Here is a 19,739-nt window from a genome sequence, read left to right as displayed (position 1 = left end):
CACCTTCTGGATCCTCAGATTGATGCTCTCTTCAGAAGAGTTTTGGACAAAGTGTATAGTAGCATCTTTGGACTGCAGCCTATAAAACTAAAAGAATAAAATGTAGAGTGGTGTTTTTTTTTTTACTTTTTCATATTTTGTAGGTAAAGAAGCTAATTGTGCTTGACCCCAAGAAGCGTCTTACTACATTCCAAGCTCTGCAGCATCCCTGGGTCACAGGAAAGGCTGCCAATTTTGCACATATGGATACAGCCCAGAAGAAACTCCAAGAATTCAATGCTCGGCGTAAACTTAAGGTATGTCCTGGACAGATTTGTCCCCAAGAGTCAGTTTTTGTTGCAGCTTCGACACTCAGATTGATGTACAACGTGAGGCACAGTCACCTAAACAGTAATAATCTCTAGCCTGAATCTAATTGTTAGTCCCAACCAGAGCAAACCTATTGAATAAATGGAATTTAGTAAGTCAACATTTATATATATTGCATTGATGCAATGGTTCTTCTCTAGGTGGGCACAATGATTGGATTTAGTCCACAGTAAATTTCAGCTACTTACTTTGCATAATGCTTTAAAACAAACTAACAGAAACAAATAGAACAAAATAACCTATTTCATTTGACCACTGAGATATTTTTTCCCTGACCAATATAATGTATTGAGATCTTCATCCTTAATCTTGAATTCCCCTGTTTGAATTCAGCACTGGTCTCCTGGGGGTGGAAAGGCACCTCCCATGCCAGGAAGTGAGTCAATTTTCTCAAGGAACAGGTTGCTCTCCTGTGCTTTTGTCCTTTTCTGTTCTAGCCACCTTCATTCTTTGGGTGAACCTTGTCAACGGAATAAGTTGTGGGATAGGGAGGTGCTTATTGAAAATTAGACATCACACCTTTCTCTACTCTGAAGAGGACTCAAGGTGGCTCTACATATGTCAACTATTCAATGGCTTTGGACAACAAACAGAATAAACTTCAGTTAAAAATTAAAATTAAATGCATATTAAAGCATATAACACATTGCATTCAATATTATTTCCACAATGCTTTTAGTAATTAGGAGATACATTTCCACTCCTACACATGCATGTCTGGATAGAGTTAATTCAGACATTATGTAACAGTCTAGGATATCGGACTGCAAACCAAAGCTCTTCTTCCATGCACATTCTTCTTTGTCTGTAAACTAGAGCTCAGTTACAGGCAATAGTTACAGGCAAAGCTATTTGAAGTTGTTGTTTTAATGTGATGTTTTAACTAGTTGGTTTTAATGTTTTAATGTTTTTTGTTTATTTATCAATGATATGTGCGCATGCGGCATCTAATTGTTGCCTTTGTAAGGCCACCTTGAGTCCCCTTTGGGGTCAAGAAGGGCAGGATATAAGTGTGGAAAATGAAATAAATAAATAAATAAATAGCCAGGCTTACAACTTAACAAGGATTCAGATAGCCTCTTATCAATTATCAGTATAATAAACTTGCAGATTGGGTGGGGCTTTGTGTGTGCCTTCAGAGCCAGAACTTCCCAATCTCCGTATTGAACCTTAAGCTAGAATAAACCTACTAGTCTCAAAGGTATTATGGGCTCCCTTTATGCTAAAACTGCTCTTGCTATCTCTTTAAATACTATGAAGTGATTGTCTTCTTGCTTCGAACAGATTACTACTACCTCACTTTAACAAAGCCAGAGTACACAAACCAAGCAATCTAACTGTGGTCTTTGTTTGTTTGCTTGTTTGTTTAAAAATTCAGGCTGCAGTGAAAGCTGTTGTTGCATCAACTCGCCTTGGAAGCGCAAGCAGCCACAGCAGTCATGATGGCAAGTCAAGCCAACGTGGTCCAGAAAGCGATTCTGATGAGAGACTGGGGGGAAATGAAGACGCAGCAAGCTTTGTTGAATCTCAACCAGTGGTCTTTCAGGAAGAAGCGCCTGAAGAGCCTTAGATTTTAGGGTATTTGTTTCAGCTGAGATGTGTCATTTCATGCACCAGCCAAGTTACCATTCAGCGGGAAAGAATTATAAGCATTGACCCTTCTGGGGAGGCTTTGCTTTGAGATGCAAAATGCACTAGCTGGTGACCTGAACTTCAATGCATGTGACTGCTTCTGAAAAAAAAAAGTAAACAGTCTTTTATTGGCATGCCATGGATAAAGTGATATGTACAGTGATACCAAGAGAGTAGGGAGCGTGGGAGAATCCTTGTGGTCAACACATATATCTCATATACAATGTTTATAGATAATCTCTGAAAGGAGTGAGGATTCTGGTTAATACAAGTTAGGCATTTCCTAGAGATCATGACATTTCTTTGATATGCTTCCTTTCAAACTCATAATCACTCAGTAGATTGATGGGACACTTCAAATCCATCAGGTGGTTTTTCCCCCCCTCAAAACAGGATGTGGGGACATTTTGCATCTAACAGTGATAATGTGCAAACTGTTTACAATAGGGGAATTTATATGCAAAAACATTCCGCACATTCTTATGACAGGTTGAAATGTTCCTTTGAAGTGTTATGAAATTGTATGTTCCTGAAGCCGATGATAAGAATGCCTTATCTCTATCACTCACTGTTTTGATGATCTCCAAAATATCTGTCAGACTTCTGACATTTCAGTATCTGTGATGACTGAGAAAATACTAAAAACAGTACACAAATAAAGACGGTAGGTGCCATTGTTAAAGGCCAGTTGGAATTAGTCACAGCTCCAAATCTGTGAGTATACAGTGAGGAAGGATATACAATGTGAGGACTTTCCAGTTGGGAAACAATCAAGAAGCTGAAGTAAACAACAGAAATGCTTACATAGCTGAGGATACCAGAGGTGTGCAGTTGGGTGGGGTTTTATTTACCTCTGATGGTAGAGTGAATGATTACGGAAGTGCCAATAAAGACCAATATCAGGGTAAATTCAAATGTCTCCCTGCAGGAAAAGGAGTTAAGAACTTTGTCTGGTGTGGATGGAGGGAAAACGCAGAACAACAAGCATTCATTTGTAATACATTTTATAGCATGTGACTTTCTAAATAGATGCATTACAAAAAAAATGGCAAGTGACAATTTTCTTACAGCACAATCCTAAAGTAGAAGCAAGCCCTATTTAATTTACTAGGACTTAATCCCAAATACGTGGATTCAGGATTACAATTTAAGTTGCTTTTCAAGTACTTCGGCAATGACAGATAGGCAGTTATTCCTTACTTCTTAATTATTTAGAAACATTTCGGATCCAAATGTTAGCTGAGATAAGAGTATGCACAGAAAGTATGAATTGATTTTGTGTTTTCTGTTCTACTGCATTATTTATATGAGGCCTGGAAAATTAGAACAGCACACTTCATTTTTCAGAGAAAGTCTGATATGATTTTTTAAAATGCGTTGTGTGGTTTTGACACATATTCAGTGCATAAATAATTCGAACTTAACGTGACAGAAATGTTTCTTTAGCACAAAGAGTTGTTGACCAAGCACAAAAAGTAAACACATTCCAAGATCTTGGAAGGGGAAAAATAGAGATGGATTTTATATTTGCAATGGCAAATTATTGACTGGAGAACAGAACAATTCAGAGAACATGAATAGGGAAGAGCTGCATGATCTGTAACATTTAATATAAAGGGAAAAAAATTTCTTCTGTGAAGGACAATGCTCTGGAGCTGCCAGTGGGTTGTGAAGTATATTCAAGAGGAATGGCAATCGCTGTTCATGAGGAGGTTGTGCACACTTTAAATTGGAAGGTGACAGTTTCTGGGTGTTGCTATGCAGATGCATGGCCCATTGACATAAATGGCTTGCGTCGTTAGCAGTCCTGAGATGCAGCCTGGGTTTAGGACCAGGTTATTGCTTCCAGAAAAAAATGTAGTGCTTTAGTAGTTTTTTATAAGTTTATGGTGCATTCTTTTCATAGAACAATCCTTCAAGAAAGCTAGGGGATTTTTTTAATGATACATAGAATAGCACAATAGTAGAGACCTGAAAGTCATTAGAACAGTAACAAAATGTAAGAGTTTCAGCATCTTAGTACCAGTGAATTCTGAAGGGCTAATCAAAGCATCTGCAAAGACAAAATACATCCCAGAACCAACCTCCAACTGTAGTTGGATACGTCAGTTTGAGCCTTTGGCTAGTTAAAAATATTGGGGAATTGAAAATGCCACACAGTATTGGTGCTATCCATCTCCCATAGTAATGAAATTGCAGATGATGTGAGCAGGTTCATAACCCATCCATACCTTTGCTTGTTAGGTGGAATTTTATTATATGTTATAGCAGAGTGGTTTCACTATTACAGAAATCGGTCATCGGATGCTTAAAAGACACCATCATGCTAAATTGAAAGACAGTAATGGTTAAGGCATAACAGTACAGCTCTGAAATTGTGTATTGCTCCATTTCCATCAAATAGATGGAACAAAGTCTTACCATTAAACCTCTACTGTGATTGATTTTCAGTACATTTGCAAGGAATCCACATCAGTAAGTCTTAATCTGAAGTCCGTATCCCTGCTAGATGGAATATTCTAATAACAATTATCATGGCAAAACAAAGGAGTGTGATATATTTGATTCTTGTGGGGGGTTGTGTTATTAAGTGTTTTTTTAAAGCAAGGTATCACACATAGTTGTTTAACCTTAAGCCCTGTGGAGTGCCACGGCACTTACTCCCACGGCAGAATGCATAGCGCTGAAGCCTAAAAGCATGGCTTTGGTACTTAGTAGGCAGTCATGGTTGCTTGACCTCAGCTTCCCCACCTCCTATGTGCAATATTGGAATTATAATTCCAGCCTACCTTACAGGGCTACTGTAAAGATTGTGACAATAAATAGATATATGAAATGTTGTGAATGCAGAATATTAATACTAAATATAGCTTTTTACTTGATCGATGAAGGCATACCAGTTCTCTCTTTCTGCTCCAGTTCCTGGTTGGCACACGACTGGAATGTGTATATCTTAAAAGCAGAGGGGGCACAATCTCACAGAGTTTGAATCATGCAAAAAATTTCAGTGGGACTTTAGTCCCAGTTATATAGAAGATTGCTGCCTAAAAAGCACACTTATCGCACTGTCCTTGTCAACACAAGGTTAATTCCTATCAAGTTAAGTCGAACTTACTCCTAAGTACAGATCATAGCTCCAATGAATTTAAATATGTTTAACTGTGTGTTTCATCATGATCTAAGGCACTCAGTTTGTATTACTATGGTCTCAAGTTTTTTTCTGTGTGTGAAAATGATATGGTTAAAGTGAAATGTATTTTATACAAATGGCATTAGCAAAAAAAGACCATAAGAAAGACTTGGACAATACTGGTCTGTATTCAGGTGCTTCCCCACTGCATGTTTTCATCTATATGCCATATTAATTCAAAACCCAATGAAAAAACATCTATTTCTGGCAGTGCACACAGGATATAAACACAGGTATGACTGATCAAGCTGGCATAGGATCACACTTCCATGTAAAGTAAGGAAGAACTTTGAATTAGACACGTTTGCCTTTTCTGAAGCTTTAATAAATGGAACTTACCTAGTCTTTTCATATAATCGGGAAACCGATGTCTGCAAAATGATACAAGTGGACGCTGAAATGTTTAAGAAGTGATTTGCATGTACCATATGAAAATAAAGAAGTAAGACTTGGGTTCCTGATTGTCATTCTGTTGGGAAATCTGAGCTGTTAGGCTCAAAATAACCCTCCGTTAGGGTAATTCCACCAAAATATAGCAGAGTACCAGAAGTAAACTCCATCAGCAGCAGAAACGTATGTGTGGTGAGAAGGAATAGCCTTCTAATCTTTAGGGTGGCTCAGAATTGCAGAGTCAGAACTTTGGGTTCAAAATATTTATTAAGGTAAAAGAAATACATTCTTGATAGAAAAGCCTTGGAGCTAACTAGCTTACTAAATCTCATCTTCTAAAGAAGGTAAAGGTTAAAAAGTCCATGCAGCTATATTTTGCCTGCAGAGAGGCAAAATGCATCCTCACTGGAAGAAAAAAAGCAGAAGAAGAATGGTGGAGACCATATGGCCTTCCCAGGGCAGTTAAACTTAAAAAGAAGTTCCCTCGCAGAATTCCATTACTACGTCATCAAAGGAGGAGAAAACAGTTCTTTTCTCAGGGCCTGATCTAGAATTAATACTATATAAAAATGACAGTGACAAAAAGCCAGATTTTTTTTAGCATTTCATTTTTCCAATAAAGGGTGCTGTGGGGTCTTCCCAATGGGTGTAGTTAGGCAACCTGTAACTGTCAGGCAACCTGGATGGCACTTCAAAATATGATTTCAGAAGTCATATACCATATTTTCACACTGTGACAATAAGGAGTGTTTGCGCCCCAACAAGACAAGAGCTCAAGGCTAAGAAACTTGAAAACAAAGCTAGTACTGCAGAGGAGTTAATGTGAAAATAGATAGAGGAGGCATATTTGTAGAGAAAGAAAGTAAAAACAGAAAGAAAATAAGTATTTCAGAGCAGGAGGGCCAAGAGAATAAGCAATCATTGGGTAGCATGTGTGACACCAGCACTGAAAGGGAATTACTAAGGCGAAAGAAAGAAGTCACGTTAAATTCATTCCCATTTAGAAAAAAAAGTTTCTTTGAGCCTAAAACAGTGTGGAGAGGGAGAAATACATGGCATAGAAGACAAACAAGTGCAATATTTTGCACCCTGGGAAACATAAAATGGTGAGGGTGATCACAAGAAGACTGGGCTGCCCTTACCAACCCTGATTTAACAGAGTCTCTGTTGAGTCTCAGATAGATGTTTGTTCAAGGCCTTTAGACCCATATGGCTATGATAAACATTAGTTTATCATAGAAAAAAAGAAGCCAGATTCATTTGTATGTCTGGTGCTGGTCGCCTGTTTTATTTATTTTGAAAAAAAAGACAAAATATTTTGAACTTAATACTTTAATGTACATCATAAACACCTCATATAAATACTTGCATACTAATTATAGCACAGAATAAAAATATACCACAATCCTCAAACAGTTTTCCCAGCGGAGGCATCGTTTTGATAGCCAGAAGCAGTTTCCTTGCCTTAAGCCGAATTGTGGTCACTTGGGCCAGCAAGTGAATTTTAAAACATTTGTTCAAATCATCTAAGCATACTAATAATTAAAAAAAGTCATCACAAAACTGTCAGAAGATCACATTCTACTGAACTTCTCAGATGAATTCTTTCTGGACCCTGAATAGGAGTCATAGGAAAATATTTTCCTGAGAATAGATTCATAAATACTATGATAAACCTATATTTAAACTCAGAGTGATGATCAGTTAAAGGTAAGCACTGTGAAGTCCTATTGAAAGAGAACACACTCTTATTAAATACATTGCAATACCTTTCTACTTTTAATAGCTACAGCTGCTTTTAAATATATCCACATGCTTCACTATATTACCTTCTGAAATAGGTATTTTTGTTGCTGATAATAATAATGCACATTTTAATAAAATATATCCAATGGCAAATTATGTTTTGTCTCTTAAGGATTAAAACTAGGTATGGAAACAGGACTACAGGTCTCTCTATCATTTTTTTAATTTTTGAAAAGTACGGATAAGGTGTCCTATGTTGTTGTAATAGTGAATCCATTCTAGGAGGTCTCTCCAAACTTTAAATAAGCTACCCAAAATGGCAATGCCGGTCTTGAAAATAAGTTCAGCACCTTGGAGAGTTCCTGCAAAGTCCAGACTACTATTTTACTGCCATGGAAGTCACCAGCCAGTGCTCCCTTTTGAAACAAAATCTCTTGGGTCTGGATTAGGAAACAACCAAGAGTAAAAATGATCATTTATTTGCATATTTAAACATGTCCAGCCCTTTAAAACACACATTCCTATATATCTATAGAAAGAGAGCGTTCCTCATTCTTACTGGACCAGTCCTATGAACGTGCAACTCCTTTTGTGTTCTGATCAGTAAGAAGGCTAAGCACTACTCTTTAATACTATTGCTTTTCTTTTAAAGTGAAACCAGAACTTGGAAATATACTTTATTAGATTGCAGTGGACCCTCAGTATCTGCTGAGGTTTTATTCCAGGACCCCATGTGGATACCAAAACAAATGTGGATGCTGGAGTGCCTTATTTCTAAAATGGCACAGGGCAGCAGCAGAAGTGGCAGCAAACCCCAGCCAGCAGGCACAATGCTCGGGGTTTTCCTCTCCTCTGGGACCCTACTTGCCACTCATTTCTGCATTTGAGATGGAAACTACAGCACTTCTGCTTCTTCATTGGCAAGATATCAGTGGGTAGCTGGCAGGCTCCCTAGAGAAGTATATAGCCACAGGCATCCTCACAAATGCAGAACTTATGGTGTCCCCATGAATATCATAGGGTTTTCTTAGTTCAAGAAATACTCAGAGGTGATTGTGTCAGTTCCTTTCTCTTAAATAAGATTTTTCTGCATACAGAATTCATTTGAGGCCTCCCATCCAAGTATTAAGCAGGGCCAGCCCAAATTCCAAGATCAGATGGGATCCTTTAGCGTACTTAGGCTACTCTATAGCTAATCAGAGTGCCTTAACAGCCATACATAATTCTGCAGAGCCATTTTCCTGGTTAACTGTGGAAGAAATCACTTCTGAATATAGTAGATACTACTATTTTACAGCGGTTTTGCTATTTACAATCCATTACCTGAGTTTTATCAAAGGCATTCCCTTTGCATTTGCTATGCAGTAAGCACACACTGCAAGCACATTCCTGTCCCTTTCTTGAAGAAGAAAAAAACAGCAGAAGGCCATTTTATTTCTGTTCTCTAATGCCAGATGACCAAGGCCAGTTTGCTCAACTCTATATCAAACATCCCATAAAGAAAACATGTGCTGGACCGCGAGACATGGATATTTGCTGCCAATCTAGAAGTTATAGCCAGACACTAGGCTTGTTGCGATTGCTGTGTGCCTTCAAGTCAGTCAATATATGGTGCTCAGCAAGATTTGTTATTACCTTCTTCCAAGAGTGAGAGACTGACTTGCCCCAAGGTCACCCAATGAGTTTTCATAGCAAAACAAGGACTTGAACGCTAATCTCCTGGAGTTCCTGGCTAACACTCAAAGCACTACATCAGTCTGTCTCTCCACAACTACATTTAGGTAGTATTAAAAGAACAGTTGACAAATACACGAGGGATTAGTGGCTACTAGTCATAATAGCTATGGAATACCTCCAGAATAAGAAACAGCCAATGTGCCTCTATACATCCATTGCTAAGGGAGAATTACAGGAGGAGGCTATTGCCTTCATGCCCTGCTTAAGGACTTCTCAGAGGTAACTGGTGAAATACTGTGGGAGACAGAAAGCTGGAATATTCAGACCTTTGGTCTGATCTTAGGACACATTATTTTCTGATAAAAAAGCAGGTTCCTGCATATTTATTCCTAGGTGCATATTATGTGATGTACATTTGGAATCACAGCGCTGGAGAGATATCACAAGGACCATCAAAGTCCAATTCCCTCCCATCCCATCCCAGTCAAAGAAGTCCCAATAGATGGCTATCTAGGCTGTTTAAAAACCTCAAAAGAAAGGGATTCCACCATACTCCAAAGTAGTGTATTATGATTATTGCCATCAGGAAATTGTTCAGTTGGAATCTCTTTTCCTGAAGTTTCAATCCATCATGTCCTAGTCTCTGAAGCAACAGAAAACAAGCTTGCTCCATCTTCAATATGACATTGAACCATGAGTATCAAGTCATCTACTAACCTCCAAGCTAAACATACACAGCTCCCTAAGCTGTTCCTCCTAGGGCATGGCTTTCAGACCTCTGACCATTTTGGTTACCCTCCTCTGGGCAAGCTTCCACATTTGATCCTATAATAAACTGTTCAAATCTTTACTCAATCACTGGGTAATATCGGGCAATCCCAGGGTCCTTCCACAGGGTCCTTCCACACAACCATATAACCCAGAATATTAAGGCAGAAAATCCAACAATATCTGCTTTTAACTGGGTTATCTGAGTCCACGCTGCCATATATTTCACCTCAAAGCAGAAAATTCAGCTGTGTGTAAGGGGCCCCACATTCTCAGTCTCAGAAGAAAGCAAAGGCAATCCCACACTATGACAGATTTGTTTTAAGATCAACTATAAGTTGGAAATGACTTGAAGGCAAACACCAAATAATAAATTTAGCAAACTATATAATGCCCAAGATCTGAATTAAGCACCCTAAATGTAGATTTCTTTCTAACTTTAAAATTACAATCTAATTTTAATTATATTTAAAATTACGGTATGCATCAATGACTTTTGCCATCAAAAGTCAAGATGATTTCTATCATCAAAACTCCTTGTGCTTTTTGTCATATTAAGCTTCATCTGTGTTGTCTGTTTGCTAGCGTTGTGAAAATACTTATTTTTGAATCCAGATACAGTCACAGATAACTTTCAAAATAGTAGTTGCATCAGTTTCTTGCAGCATAAAAAGTGGCGGGGGGGGGGGGGGAGAAATTTGGCAGCATCTTTAGGACTAACTGGTTTTCATTTTAGATGAGATTTGGTAGGCATAAACCCATGTCTTTAGAAGCAGTAGACTGATATTAAAGGCTCGTTATAATACATATTTATACAGTTGTGGGAATGTGTAAATTCTATCCCAGTCCCATAACTGTATAAATATGATTTACAACCGGACATTTAATATTAATGTTTTTATTGTGTCTGAAGAAGTGGGTTTATAGCCATGAAAACCCATAGTGAAATATAAACCAGGCAGTCTTGTTTTTCTCCTCCCCCCTTCCTGCTTTTTTGGCCATAGGTAACAATACACATGCAGTCCAAGATAGCAATTGGGAGTACACATTCCTATGTATAGTGCAATGTAGGGAAACATGAATCCATAAGCTGGGGGAAATAACCTTCTTGACACCGCCTGTGGATTCAAAGACTCACAGTTCCCAAAAGTAGCTTTTCCAATCCCTACCCACATGGTGGATGTCTCAAAACGTACACATCTCATTAGCAAGTGGACACAAAAGACTCCAATCCAGCAGAGGGATTTGTAAGAGCTAGCAACTGCTCTAGACTAAATGTCCAGAGTACAGTGAGTTTTGAATTTCAGCCAAAACATTTGGCTGGCCACTGTGATAATGGGATGCCAAGGAAGTAGAGGCTCATCTTCAAATTAAGAAGGTGAAAGCATGCTTCCTACTAATTCAGCTTGAAAGGAGGAGCCCCAGTGGCGCAATGGGTGCAACAGGTCAGCAGTTCAAATCCGGGGAGCAGAGCTCCAGCTCCCCATGCGAGGACATGAGAGAAAGATGGTAAAACATCTGGGTGTCCCCTGCAGACAGCCAGTTCTCTCACACCAGAAGTGACTTGCAGTTTCTCAAGTCACTCCTGACACAAAAAAAGCTTCAGAGGAGCATAGATTTTAGAAAACAAAGTAATGAACACCTTAATCATGCCTTGGAACAAAGGCATTTCCCAGACATGCTCTGGGAACATTATTTGGGTTTTTTCTTCAGGAGCAAGAAGAAGGCTTCTCAAGAAATGGGTCTCAGGGAACTCAACCAATCTTATATCAGAACAAGCATGTATCCAATTGGTTTATGCCCAAAGACACCACAACGGAATATATGAGACCTTCATGCAGGAAACTTCCAACCAATTTTCCATTCGAAACACTGATTAGAAAAGAATTTTTCTAATTTAAGGTCCATAAAATAACTATCCTAAGCTCTGGTTTGAAACATCTACAGTGTGGAACAGAGGAGGATGGCAAGCTAACATATAGAGCCGAAGGCTCATGCTTTCAGAGTTTTACGGAGATCGGAATAAAAGTTAGCCAGCGTACTAGCCATAGCTGTGTCCACTGCAGACTGGGGGAGCATCCCACGCAGGTCGGTCTGGATGAAGCCCATCAACAGGCTGTGTCTGGGGTTGTCCTTGAGTGGGAAACAGAACCAGCCACAGGGATGGTTAAACCCTCTGACAAAATTTGGTCTTACTTCTCCATAATCCAGGCTGACACCTGTTTTAAAATAAAACACTGTCATGAGTTGAGATGCTCACAAAAAATACACCTGTTTCTTTCAGTGGGTCAGAAATTTTCAAATTTTATTCAGATCAATTTTCAAAGGCCTGACAATGAAACCCCAACTAAAAAAATGAGGAGTTTCAGCAGCTACTAATGCAGCAAGAGGACCTTTAGCCATGGAAAGTCTCTTGTGTGTGCAATAGCATTTATGAATGCCTTAATGGTGTTGCCAACTTTTCAAGCTGCCCCTGCTGATAATAGCTTGTTTGCCACAGACATTTAGAGCAAATGAGTCTAATGTTTATTGCTTGTTTTTTGAGTTTATTTATCGTTGTATTTGTTATGCTGTTGTTTTATTGATCTGTTGGGCCTCGGCCTCTTGTAAGCCGCACCGAGTCCTTCAGGAGATGTTAGCGGGGTATAAATAAAGGATTATTATTATTATTATTATTATTATTATTATTATTATTATATTCATATATCAGTGGTTCTCAACCTGTGAGTCCCCAGATGTTTTGGTCTTCAACTCCCAGAAATCCTAACAGCTGGTAAACTGGCAGGGATTTCTGGGAGTTGTAGGCCAAAACATTTGGGGATCCACAGGTAAAGGTTTTCCCTGACATTAAGTCTAGTCATGTCTGACTCTGGGGAGTGGTGCTCATCTCCATTTCTAAGCAGAAGAGCTAGCGTTGTTCATAGACACCTCCAAAGTCATGTGGCCAGCATGACTGCATGGAATGCCATTACCTTTCCACAGAAGCAGTACCTATTGATCTACTCACATTTGCATGTTTTCAAACTGTTAGGTTGGCAGAAGCTGGGCCTAACAGCGGGAGCTCACTCCACTCTTGGATTCGAACCTTTCAGTCAGCAAGTTCAGCAACTCAGTGGTTTAACCCACTGTGCCACCGGGAAGGGGGGGGGCACTGATTTATACTGATTTATACTTTAGATTCTTAATGTTGAGGACACCAGCCACAAACAGATCAATTATTTGATGCAGTCTATCAGCCATTTTCAACAGATTATTGGCAAATCAGAAAACAAGAGGCCATGGACTACTAGAGAGATCATGGATGCAAAAATTATTATTCTTCTTTGATTTACTTGGTGTTGTGTTGAATGTTTCATGCTACAGTAAACTTTGAGGGGAAATTTTGTCTTTTCAAGTATTCTTTATAATTTTATCATTACAGACTAATCTATGTGAAGGAAATAAATGCGTAATGCAATAAAATAAAATATGTAAAATTTTAAGCTGACATGTTTATGTGTATTATTTATTATTATTATTTTATTTATTTACTTCGCTTATATACCGCAATTCTCAGCCCAAGGGTGACTCATTGCGGTGTACAACATAGAAAACAGGTGCAAAATACAAAACATAGTGTAAAATAATCCACAATTCATCATTATCAAAAAACATCTCATCAAACATCAGCATTACTACAAAAGCCATTCCGAGTCGTCTCATCGTCAAACCCACAATCCGATATCATTTCCGTTGTTCCATTCCTATGGTCAAATTACCAGTCATTGCACTTCTTGTTCAAATGCCTTCTTAAACAGCCAGGTCTTTAACATCCTGCGGAATATCAACAGGGAGGGAGCTAGCCTGATGTCCACAGGAAGGGTGTTCCACAGCCGAGGAGCGACCACCGAGAAGGCCCTATTTCTCGTCCCCGCCAGCCGTGCCTGTGACGCAGGCGGGATCGAGAGCAGGGCCTCCCTGGAAAATCTCAAAGTCCTCGTGGGCTCATAGGCCAAGAGGTGGTCAGTTAGGTATCTTGGGCCGGAACCGTTTAGGGATTTATAGGCCAATGCCAGCACCTTGAATTGAGCCCGGTAGCAGATCGGCAGCCAGTGGAGCTGGTACAGCAGGGGGGTTGTATGCTCCCTGCGTCCCGCTCCTGTTAGTATCATGGCTGCCGCACGTTGGACCAGTTGGAGCTTCCGGGCCGTCTTCAAAGGCAACCCCACGTAGAGAGCATTGCAGTAGTGTAAACGGGATGTAACCAGAGCGTGGACTACCGTGGCCAAGTCAGACTTCCCAAGGTACGGGCGCAGCTGGCGCACGAGCCTAAGCTGTGCAAATGCTCCCCTGGTCACCGCCGAGACCTGGGGCTCCAGGCTCAGCAATGAATCCAGGATCACACCCAAGCTGTGAACCTGCGCCTTCAAGGGGAGTGCGACCCCATCCAGCACAGGCTGTAACCCTATACCCTGTTCGGCCTTGCGACTGACCAGGAGTACCTCTGTCTTGTCTGGATTCAATTTCAATTTGTTCGCCCTCATTCAGACCGTTACAGCGGCCAGGCACCGGTTCAGGACCTCGACAGCCTCCTTAGTAGCAGGTGGAAAGGAGTGACAGAGTTGGACATCATCTGCGTACAGATGACACCGTACCCCAAAACTCCGGATGACCTCACCCAGCGGCTTCATGCAGATATTAAACAGCATAGGGGACAGTATTGAGCCCTGAGGAACCCCACACGACAAGGGTTGTGGGGTTGAACAGGTGTCCCCCAGTAACACCTTTTGGGACCGACCCTCCAGGAATGACCGAAGCCACTGTAAAACAGTGCCCCCGAGACCCATCCCCGCAAGGTGTTCCCGAAGGATACCATGGTCGACGCTGAGAGGTCCAGCAGCACCAACAGGGACACACTCCCCCTGTCGAGCTCCCAGCGCAGATCATCCACTAAGGCGACCAAGACTGTCTCGGTTCCATGTCCCGGTCTGAAACCAGACTGTGCCGGATCCAGATAATCCGTGTCTCCCAAGAATACCTGGAGTTGTGAGGCCACCACGCGTTCCAGGACTTTGCCCAAAAAGAGAAGATTGGAAACAGGCCGAAAGTTGTCAAATTTAGTGGGGTCCAGTGATGGTTTTTCAACAGCGGTTTTATTATAGCTTGTTTTAAGCTCGCTGGAATTCTGCCTTCCCGAAGGGAGGCGTTAACCACCACCTCAACCCACTCAGCCAATCCCCCTCTGGCCTCCTTTAGAAGCCAGGATGGGCAGGGTCCTCATTCCTCCAAGTATCTTGTCCACATCCTCGGGTTTCACCAATTGAAATGAATCCATCAAAATAGGACAATCAGGTGCTCGTGTTACATCCTCAGAGACTGCCCTTAATATGGTGTCCAGACCAGAACGGATCAAAGCGACTTTGTCTGCAAAGAACCGAGCAAAAGCTTCGCAGCAAGATGCCGAATTGTCAGGGTTCCCGCCTAGAATGGCGGGGTTTAAAAGGCCTCTGACAATCCGGAACAACTCAGCCGGACGGTTCTTTGCAAACGCAATAGTGGCCGCAAAGAAAGTTTTCTTTGCGGCTTTTATTGCCGCGGCATATGCCCTTAAAAAGGACACAAACCATGTTCGATTTGGCTCGCTCGGATCCGATCGCCACACACTCTCTAGTTCCCTCTTCCTTCGCTTCATCCCTGCCAGCTCCTCAGTGAACCAAGGGGCTGGTTTAGCTCGGCTACTTGAGAGGGGACGTTCCGGAGCGATCGTGTCAATTGCCCTAGTCATCTCCCCATTCCAGAGAGCGACCAGGGCATCAACAGGATCACCTACTGAGGTGGCGGGAAAATCCCCAAGAGCCGTCAGGAATCCATCCGGATCCATAAGCCTCCTGGGGCGGACCAACTTAATGGGTCCAACTTAATGGGTCCTCCACCTCTGCGGAGGTTAGGGGGCACAGTGAGCCTAAATCTGACCAGGAAGTGGTCAGTCCATGACAACGGAGAGATGGTCAACTCCTCCACACCACCACCTTCCTCCCATCCCTGGCAGAAAACTAAGTCCAATGTATGTCCAGCACAGTGGGTGGGGCCAGATACTTGTTGGGACAGCCCCATGGTTGCCATGGCAGACATGAAGTCCTGAGCCGCTCCTGAGAGGGTCGCCTCGGCATGGACATTGAAGTCTCCCAGCACAAGGAGCCGTTGAGACTCCAATGTATGGTTTTCTGGAGGAAGGGGCCCATGACAAAAACGTTAGAAAGCTAAGCTGGAAGTTGGAAGATGATTAATGAGAGATTACCACACGAGAGAAGCCCATCTTCATAGTCTGTTGTGCAGGAGAAGTCGATGAACTCCCTTGGGGCAATGATGTTCCAGAGTTGCCCAGCGGTGGTATAGCGCATTACACAGCAATTCTGAAATGAGATCACAAAGTGGCACTTGTGTTGCTAGCCATACCAGAGGTTGTACAGACTGCATTTCTCCAGTTATCACATTTTATGTATGGGCAGAAGAGACTTCCTAAAAATGCCCTCACCCCAAAAAGTGCTTTCAGGGTCAGGAAACATTTGTGGGGGAAAGACATGGGAAAAGAGAGAATCAAATCTCCCACTTTTTGGTCTCAATCTGAATTGAAGTTTGCTACAAACATATTATTTCAAACCAAAATAGACCAAAATAAACCCATCATTGTGCATTTCTTGACTCATCTAGCTCGGTTCTGTAAAGTACCTTCCACAATTTGCTATTATGATGAAACCACTGCAAAATGAATGCCTTCAATCCACTCATTTCCCCATCAAAAGCATCTATACTGGTACAAGGCTGATAAGGATTCAACTGAACCCTCCCCTGACTCCATCCCACCTTCCCTTCTCACTCACAAATTAAATACCCAGGTCTGCATTTGAAGGGATAAAAGGCAACATTTTAAAAATGGGTGAAAGTCACATAGGTCAGGATTATGGATGCCTGGCAAGTGTAAAAAGCTCAAAGTGCTGTAGAATCAGGGGAGGGGAAAAGCCTTTGTTCCCGGTCCAGAACTCATTATGATGCTGTGCTGAAACCAGGACAGTCCTGCTGGGGGTCACTCCTGGGTCAAGCAATAAGACTTTGAAGACCGTGACATACTTGCAGCTCAGAAGGGATATTCACTCCAACCAACTCTGCAAGGTTTTTCACAACTTTTCCGATAAGGGCTAAATAGAGCAACTCGGGGTGTGTGTGTGTCAAGATAATATATGCTTTGTGTCAAAGGCAGTGGCTAAGAACCCTCCAGCTTCCATCAACTCTGAGTTCAATGCGGCTTCAAATTGCTTAACTATGGCTGCTGACAATCCTATTACAACTAGTACTTAAAATCATTGAGGTTTGATCGAACCATGGCCGAATATTTCAGTTCTCCTAGAACACTGGTTCTCAACCTGTGGGTCCCCAGATGTTTTGGCCTTCAACTCCCAGAAATCCTAACAGCTAGTAAACTGGCTGGGACTTCTGGGAGTTGTAGGCCAAAACATCTGGCCAAAACAAAAGTTGGGAACCACTGTCCTAGAAACAGCAGCTTTCCTAAGGAATGCAAGAGATATGGTGAAAACTGTGAGATTCACCAGATGTTGTTGTATCTTTGCTCTCAATATTCCTCTCCATTGGGTGTCCTGGCTAAGGCTGTTAGTATTTGCAGTCCAAAAATATATGCTTACATTGATTCTTACTCTTGCTTTAGGACAATATATCAGGGAATGCTGCCCAGAGGATGATGAATAAAACACATATATGCATGGGCACACTGACTAATTTTTTTTTTACTGTCCATTAAAAGTTAAAATGGACAGTGTTGCAAGTGTTACACCAGATGTTGTGGTTCAGCATGATGGTAACGTTACTACTACTGGTAGAAGGGAGAAGAGGTCTGCACAGGAGTTAGAGGAGGAACAACAGCGAAAGTGCATTAGGAAAATAATCATGGCCCCAAGTGATTCTGAGACGTTTGAGGGCTTCTCCAATTGTGAAATGGGGGAAGGGGAGGAGAGCAGGGGAGTAAAGAGGGCTACTCGCAATCCAGAGTCCGATGAGGAGCTTCAGAGGAAGCGCATCCGGGAAATACTTAGCGCTCCTACAGAGGACGAGGATTTCATGGGGTTTGAAAGGAGTGATGGGTCTGGGAGTGATGTGGGAGAGGAGGATGAGCTGGATTGGACCCATGTTCAACAGATTAGGGACATGTGTAACCAACCCACCTCCAGTGATGAATTTGAGGGGTTCACAGGGGATTGGAAACTGGGGAGCATTTCGCAAGATCTAAGTCTTGACAGACGCTGGCAGAGGTGGAGAGATGCGCTCTCGGGTTCAGCTGCAGGGATGGAGGCAGCTGAGAGCGACGAGGAAAGGGTGGGGAGCTCATCATCCTCTAATGAGGAGCTGTAGGATAAAAGTGGGTTCAGAATGTATGGCTCTTTGCAGAAGGAAAGTGTCTTTATGGGACATAACTCTTTGTTACTGCCAACTCTCGAGCTTGGGTCCTTGGACTACAGATTCCTGTGTTCCTGTGATTCCTGCATTCCAGTGTTTACATTACTCAATGGCTTGACCACGGACCGGTTTGACCAACGCTTTTGGCTTTTTGGACTTAAAACCTTGCTAACCTCGTGATTGAACATTGCATTGTTTTGGGACTTCATTTTCTACCTTCTGTGACTGTGTTTTTGAACTGTGTGAACTTTGAAGCAGATTGCTGAACTTTGTGTTTAACCCGGATTAAACAGCGTTATAATCCGGGTTATATTTTTGTTGTTGGAATCGCTTCGTTTTTGATGCCAAATTGCTGCTCTGACTCTTTGCACTGAAGTTAAGTGCTTTGAAAGACTTTGAAAGCTGTGTTTGAATTCTTTATCTTGTGTTTGGCTCTACTTAAGGCTTCTGGGTCTTGACACCAGAGGCTTGATAAAATAGCAACAAAATTGTAATGGACAAAACCTTACCTCTTCAAACTCATCAACGATATCCATTGTGGTCATCAGGCTGTCCCAATGTAGCCGATAAGGACCAGGGCGGATGTGATCTACTATTCGGTTGGTGACATCCTCTACGATTCCTTGTGTTTTGTAGCTATAGAAGCAGATTGAACACAAGGGTGCTTAGAAAATGTTGTGTCTTTTAAGGAATGTTAAAGAAACTTTTGTTATTATTCCTCCATAAGCAATTTTGAAATGTTTAGCACCTTCTCAAATTTGATGCACTTTTCCTCAAATTAACCAATCCCCTTCTTTCAAAGCAAAAACTTATTCTTTATAAAATCTGACATTCTGCTTATTTTTCTGAACCAAAAGGCAGGAATTTCTTCTATCTTTCAAACTTTAAAGAAACATGTTAATTTTAAAGCTCCGGAATTATTCCAGAAAAGGAATAATAGTCCAGTGTTTACTCAGACATTAAGAGAGACAAGAATGATGTACAAAAAGGACACAACCCCCCTTTTAAGGAATTATAAGGAGTACAGAAGGAGCTAACTTTCATCACATTGCCTTGTGGACACACTAGCCCACTGAGGATCCTATGACCTCCATATCTGCATTTTACAAAGCATCCCACACTGCAATGGAGTGACTGGCAGAACATAAGAAATTAGAGGGTAAGAGCCTACATTGGGAAAGATGTGACTATTATGAAGTAATTATATCTGAATGACTACATCTCCAGATGCTACATCCAAAAAGCAACATTTTAAGTCAGGAAGCCTTCCCCCACATGGGAAATACCTCTGTTTAGGGACTGGCATCACTCATCCCAACTAAGGTAGACCCAATCAATCAATATGAATGTAGTGATACATATGCAGTTCCCATGTGTTCAATGGCTTTACTTTAGTAAATACTTGATTTAGATTTGAATCACGATGGTGAAAAAACAACAGACAATATTAGGCTGAACTGTGGATAAATGTTGACCAGTAGCATCTGATTCTGGGAGTCATATAGCCTCATCATTAAGGCCA

The 19,739-nt window shown here is 41.3% G+C and overlaps 2 protein-coding genes across 3 annotated transcripts in view; one reads left to right on the top strand and one right to left on the bottom strand.

Annotated features, from left to right (window-relative positions):
* CAMK4 (calcium/calmodulin dependent protein kinase IV) overlaps positions 1 to 5,644 on the top strand; it is a 108,334-nt gene extending 102,690 nt beyond the window's left edge. For both annotated transcript variants that reach the window (XM_060761890.2, XM_060761891.2), the window contains 2 exons: positions 144 to 296; positions 1,748 to 5,644. In XM_060761890.2, the coding sequence (XP_060617873.2) occupies positions 144 to 296; positions 1,748 to 1,939 (345 nt within the window). In that variant the 3' untranslated portion in view covers positions 1,940 to 5,644. The remainder of the gene's footprint in view (positions 1 to 143; positions 297 to 1,747) is intronic.
* Positions 5,645 to 6,897: 1,253 nt separating this feature from the next.
* Positions 6,898 to 19,739, bottom strand: part of STARD4 (StAR related lipid transfer domain containing 4) — a 29,155-nt gene continuing 16,313 nt past the window's right edge. The window contains exons 4-6 of the mRNA XM_060761892.2: positions 18,727 to 18,853; positions 16,050 to 16,164; positions 6,898 to 11,991 (exon numbers count right to left, since the gene is read on the bottom strand). Of these exons, the coding sequence (XP_060617875.2) occupies positions 11,765 to 11,991; positions 16,050 to 16,164; positions 18,727 to 18,853 (469 nt within the window). The 3' untranslated portion in view covers positions 6,898 to 11,764. The remainder of the gene's footprint in view (positions 11,992 to 16,049; positions 16,165 to 18,726; positions 18,854 to 19,739) is intronic.

This window comes from Anolis sagrei, chromosome 2 (genome assembly GCF_037176765.1).
Source record: "Anolis sagrei isolate rAnoSag1 chromosome 2, rAnoSag1.mat, whole genome shotgun sequence".
Classification (NCBI taxonomy): Eukaryota; Metazoa; Chordata; class Lepidosauria; order Squamata; family Dactyloidae; genus Anolis; species Anolis sagrei.
This window is presented reverse-complemented; position numbering and strand designations above follow the sequence as displayed.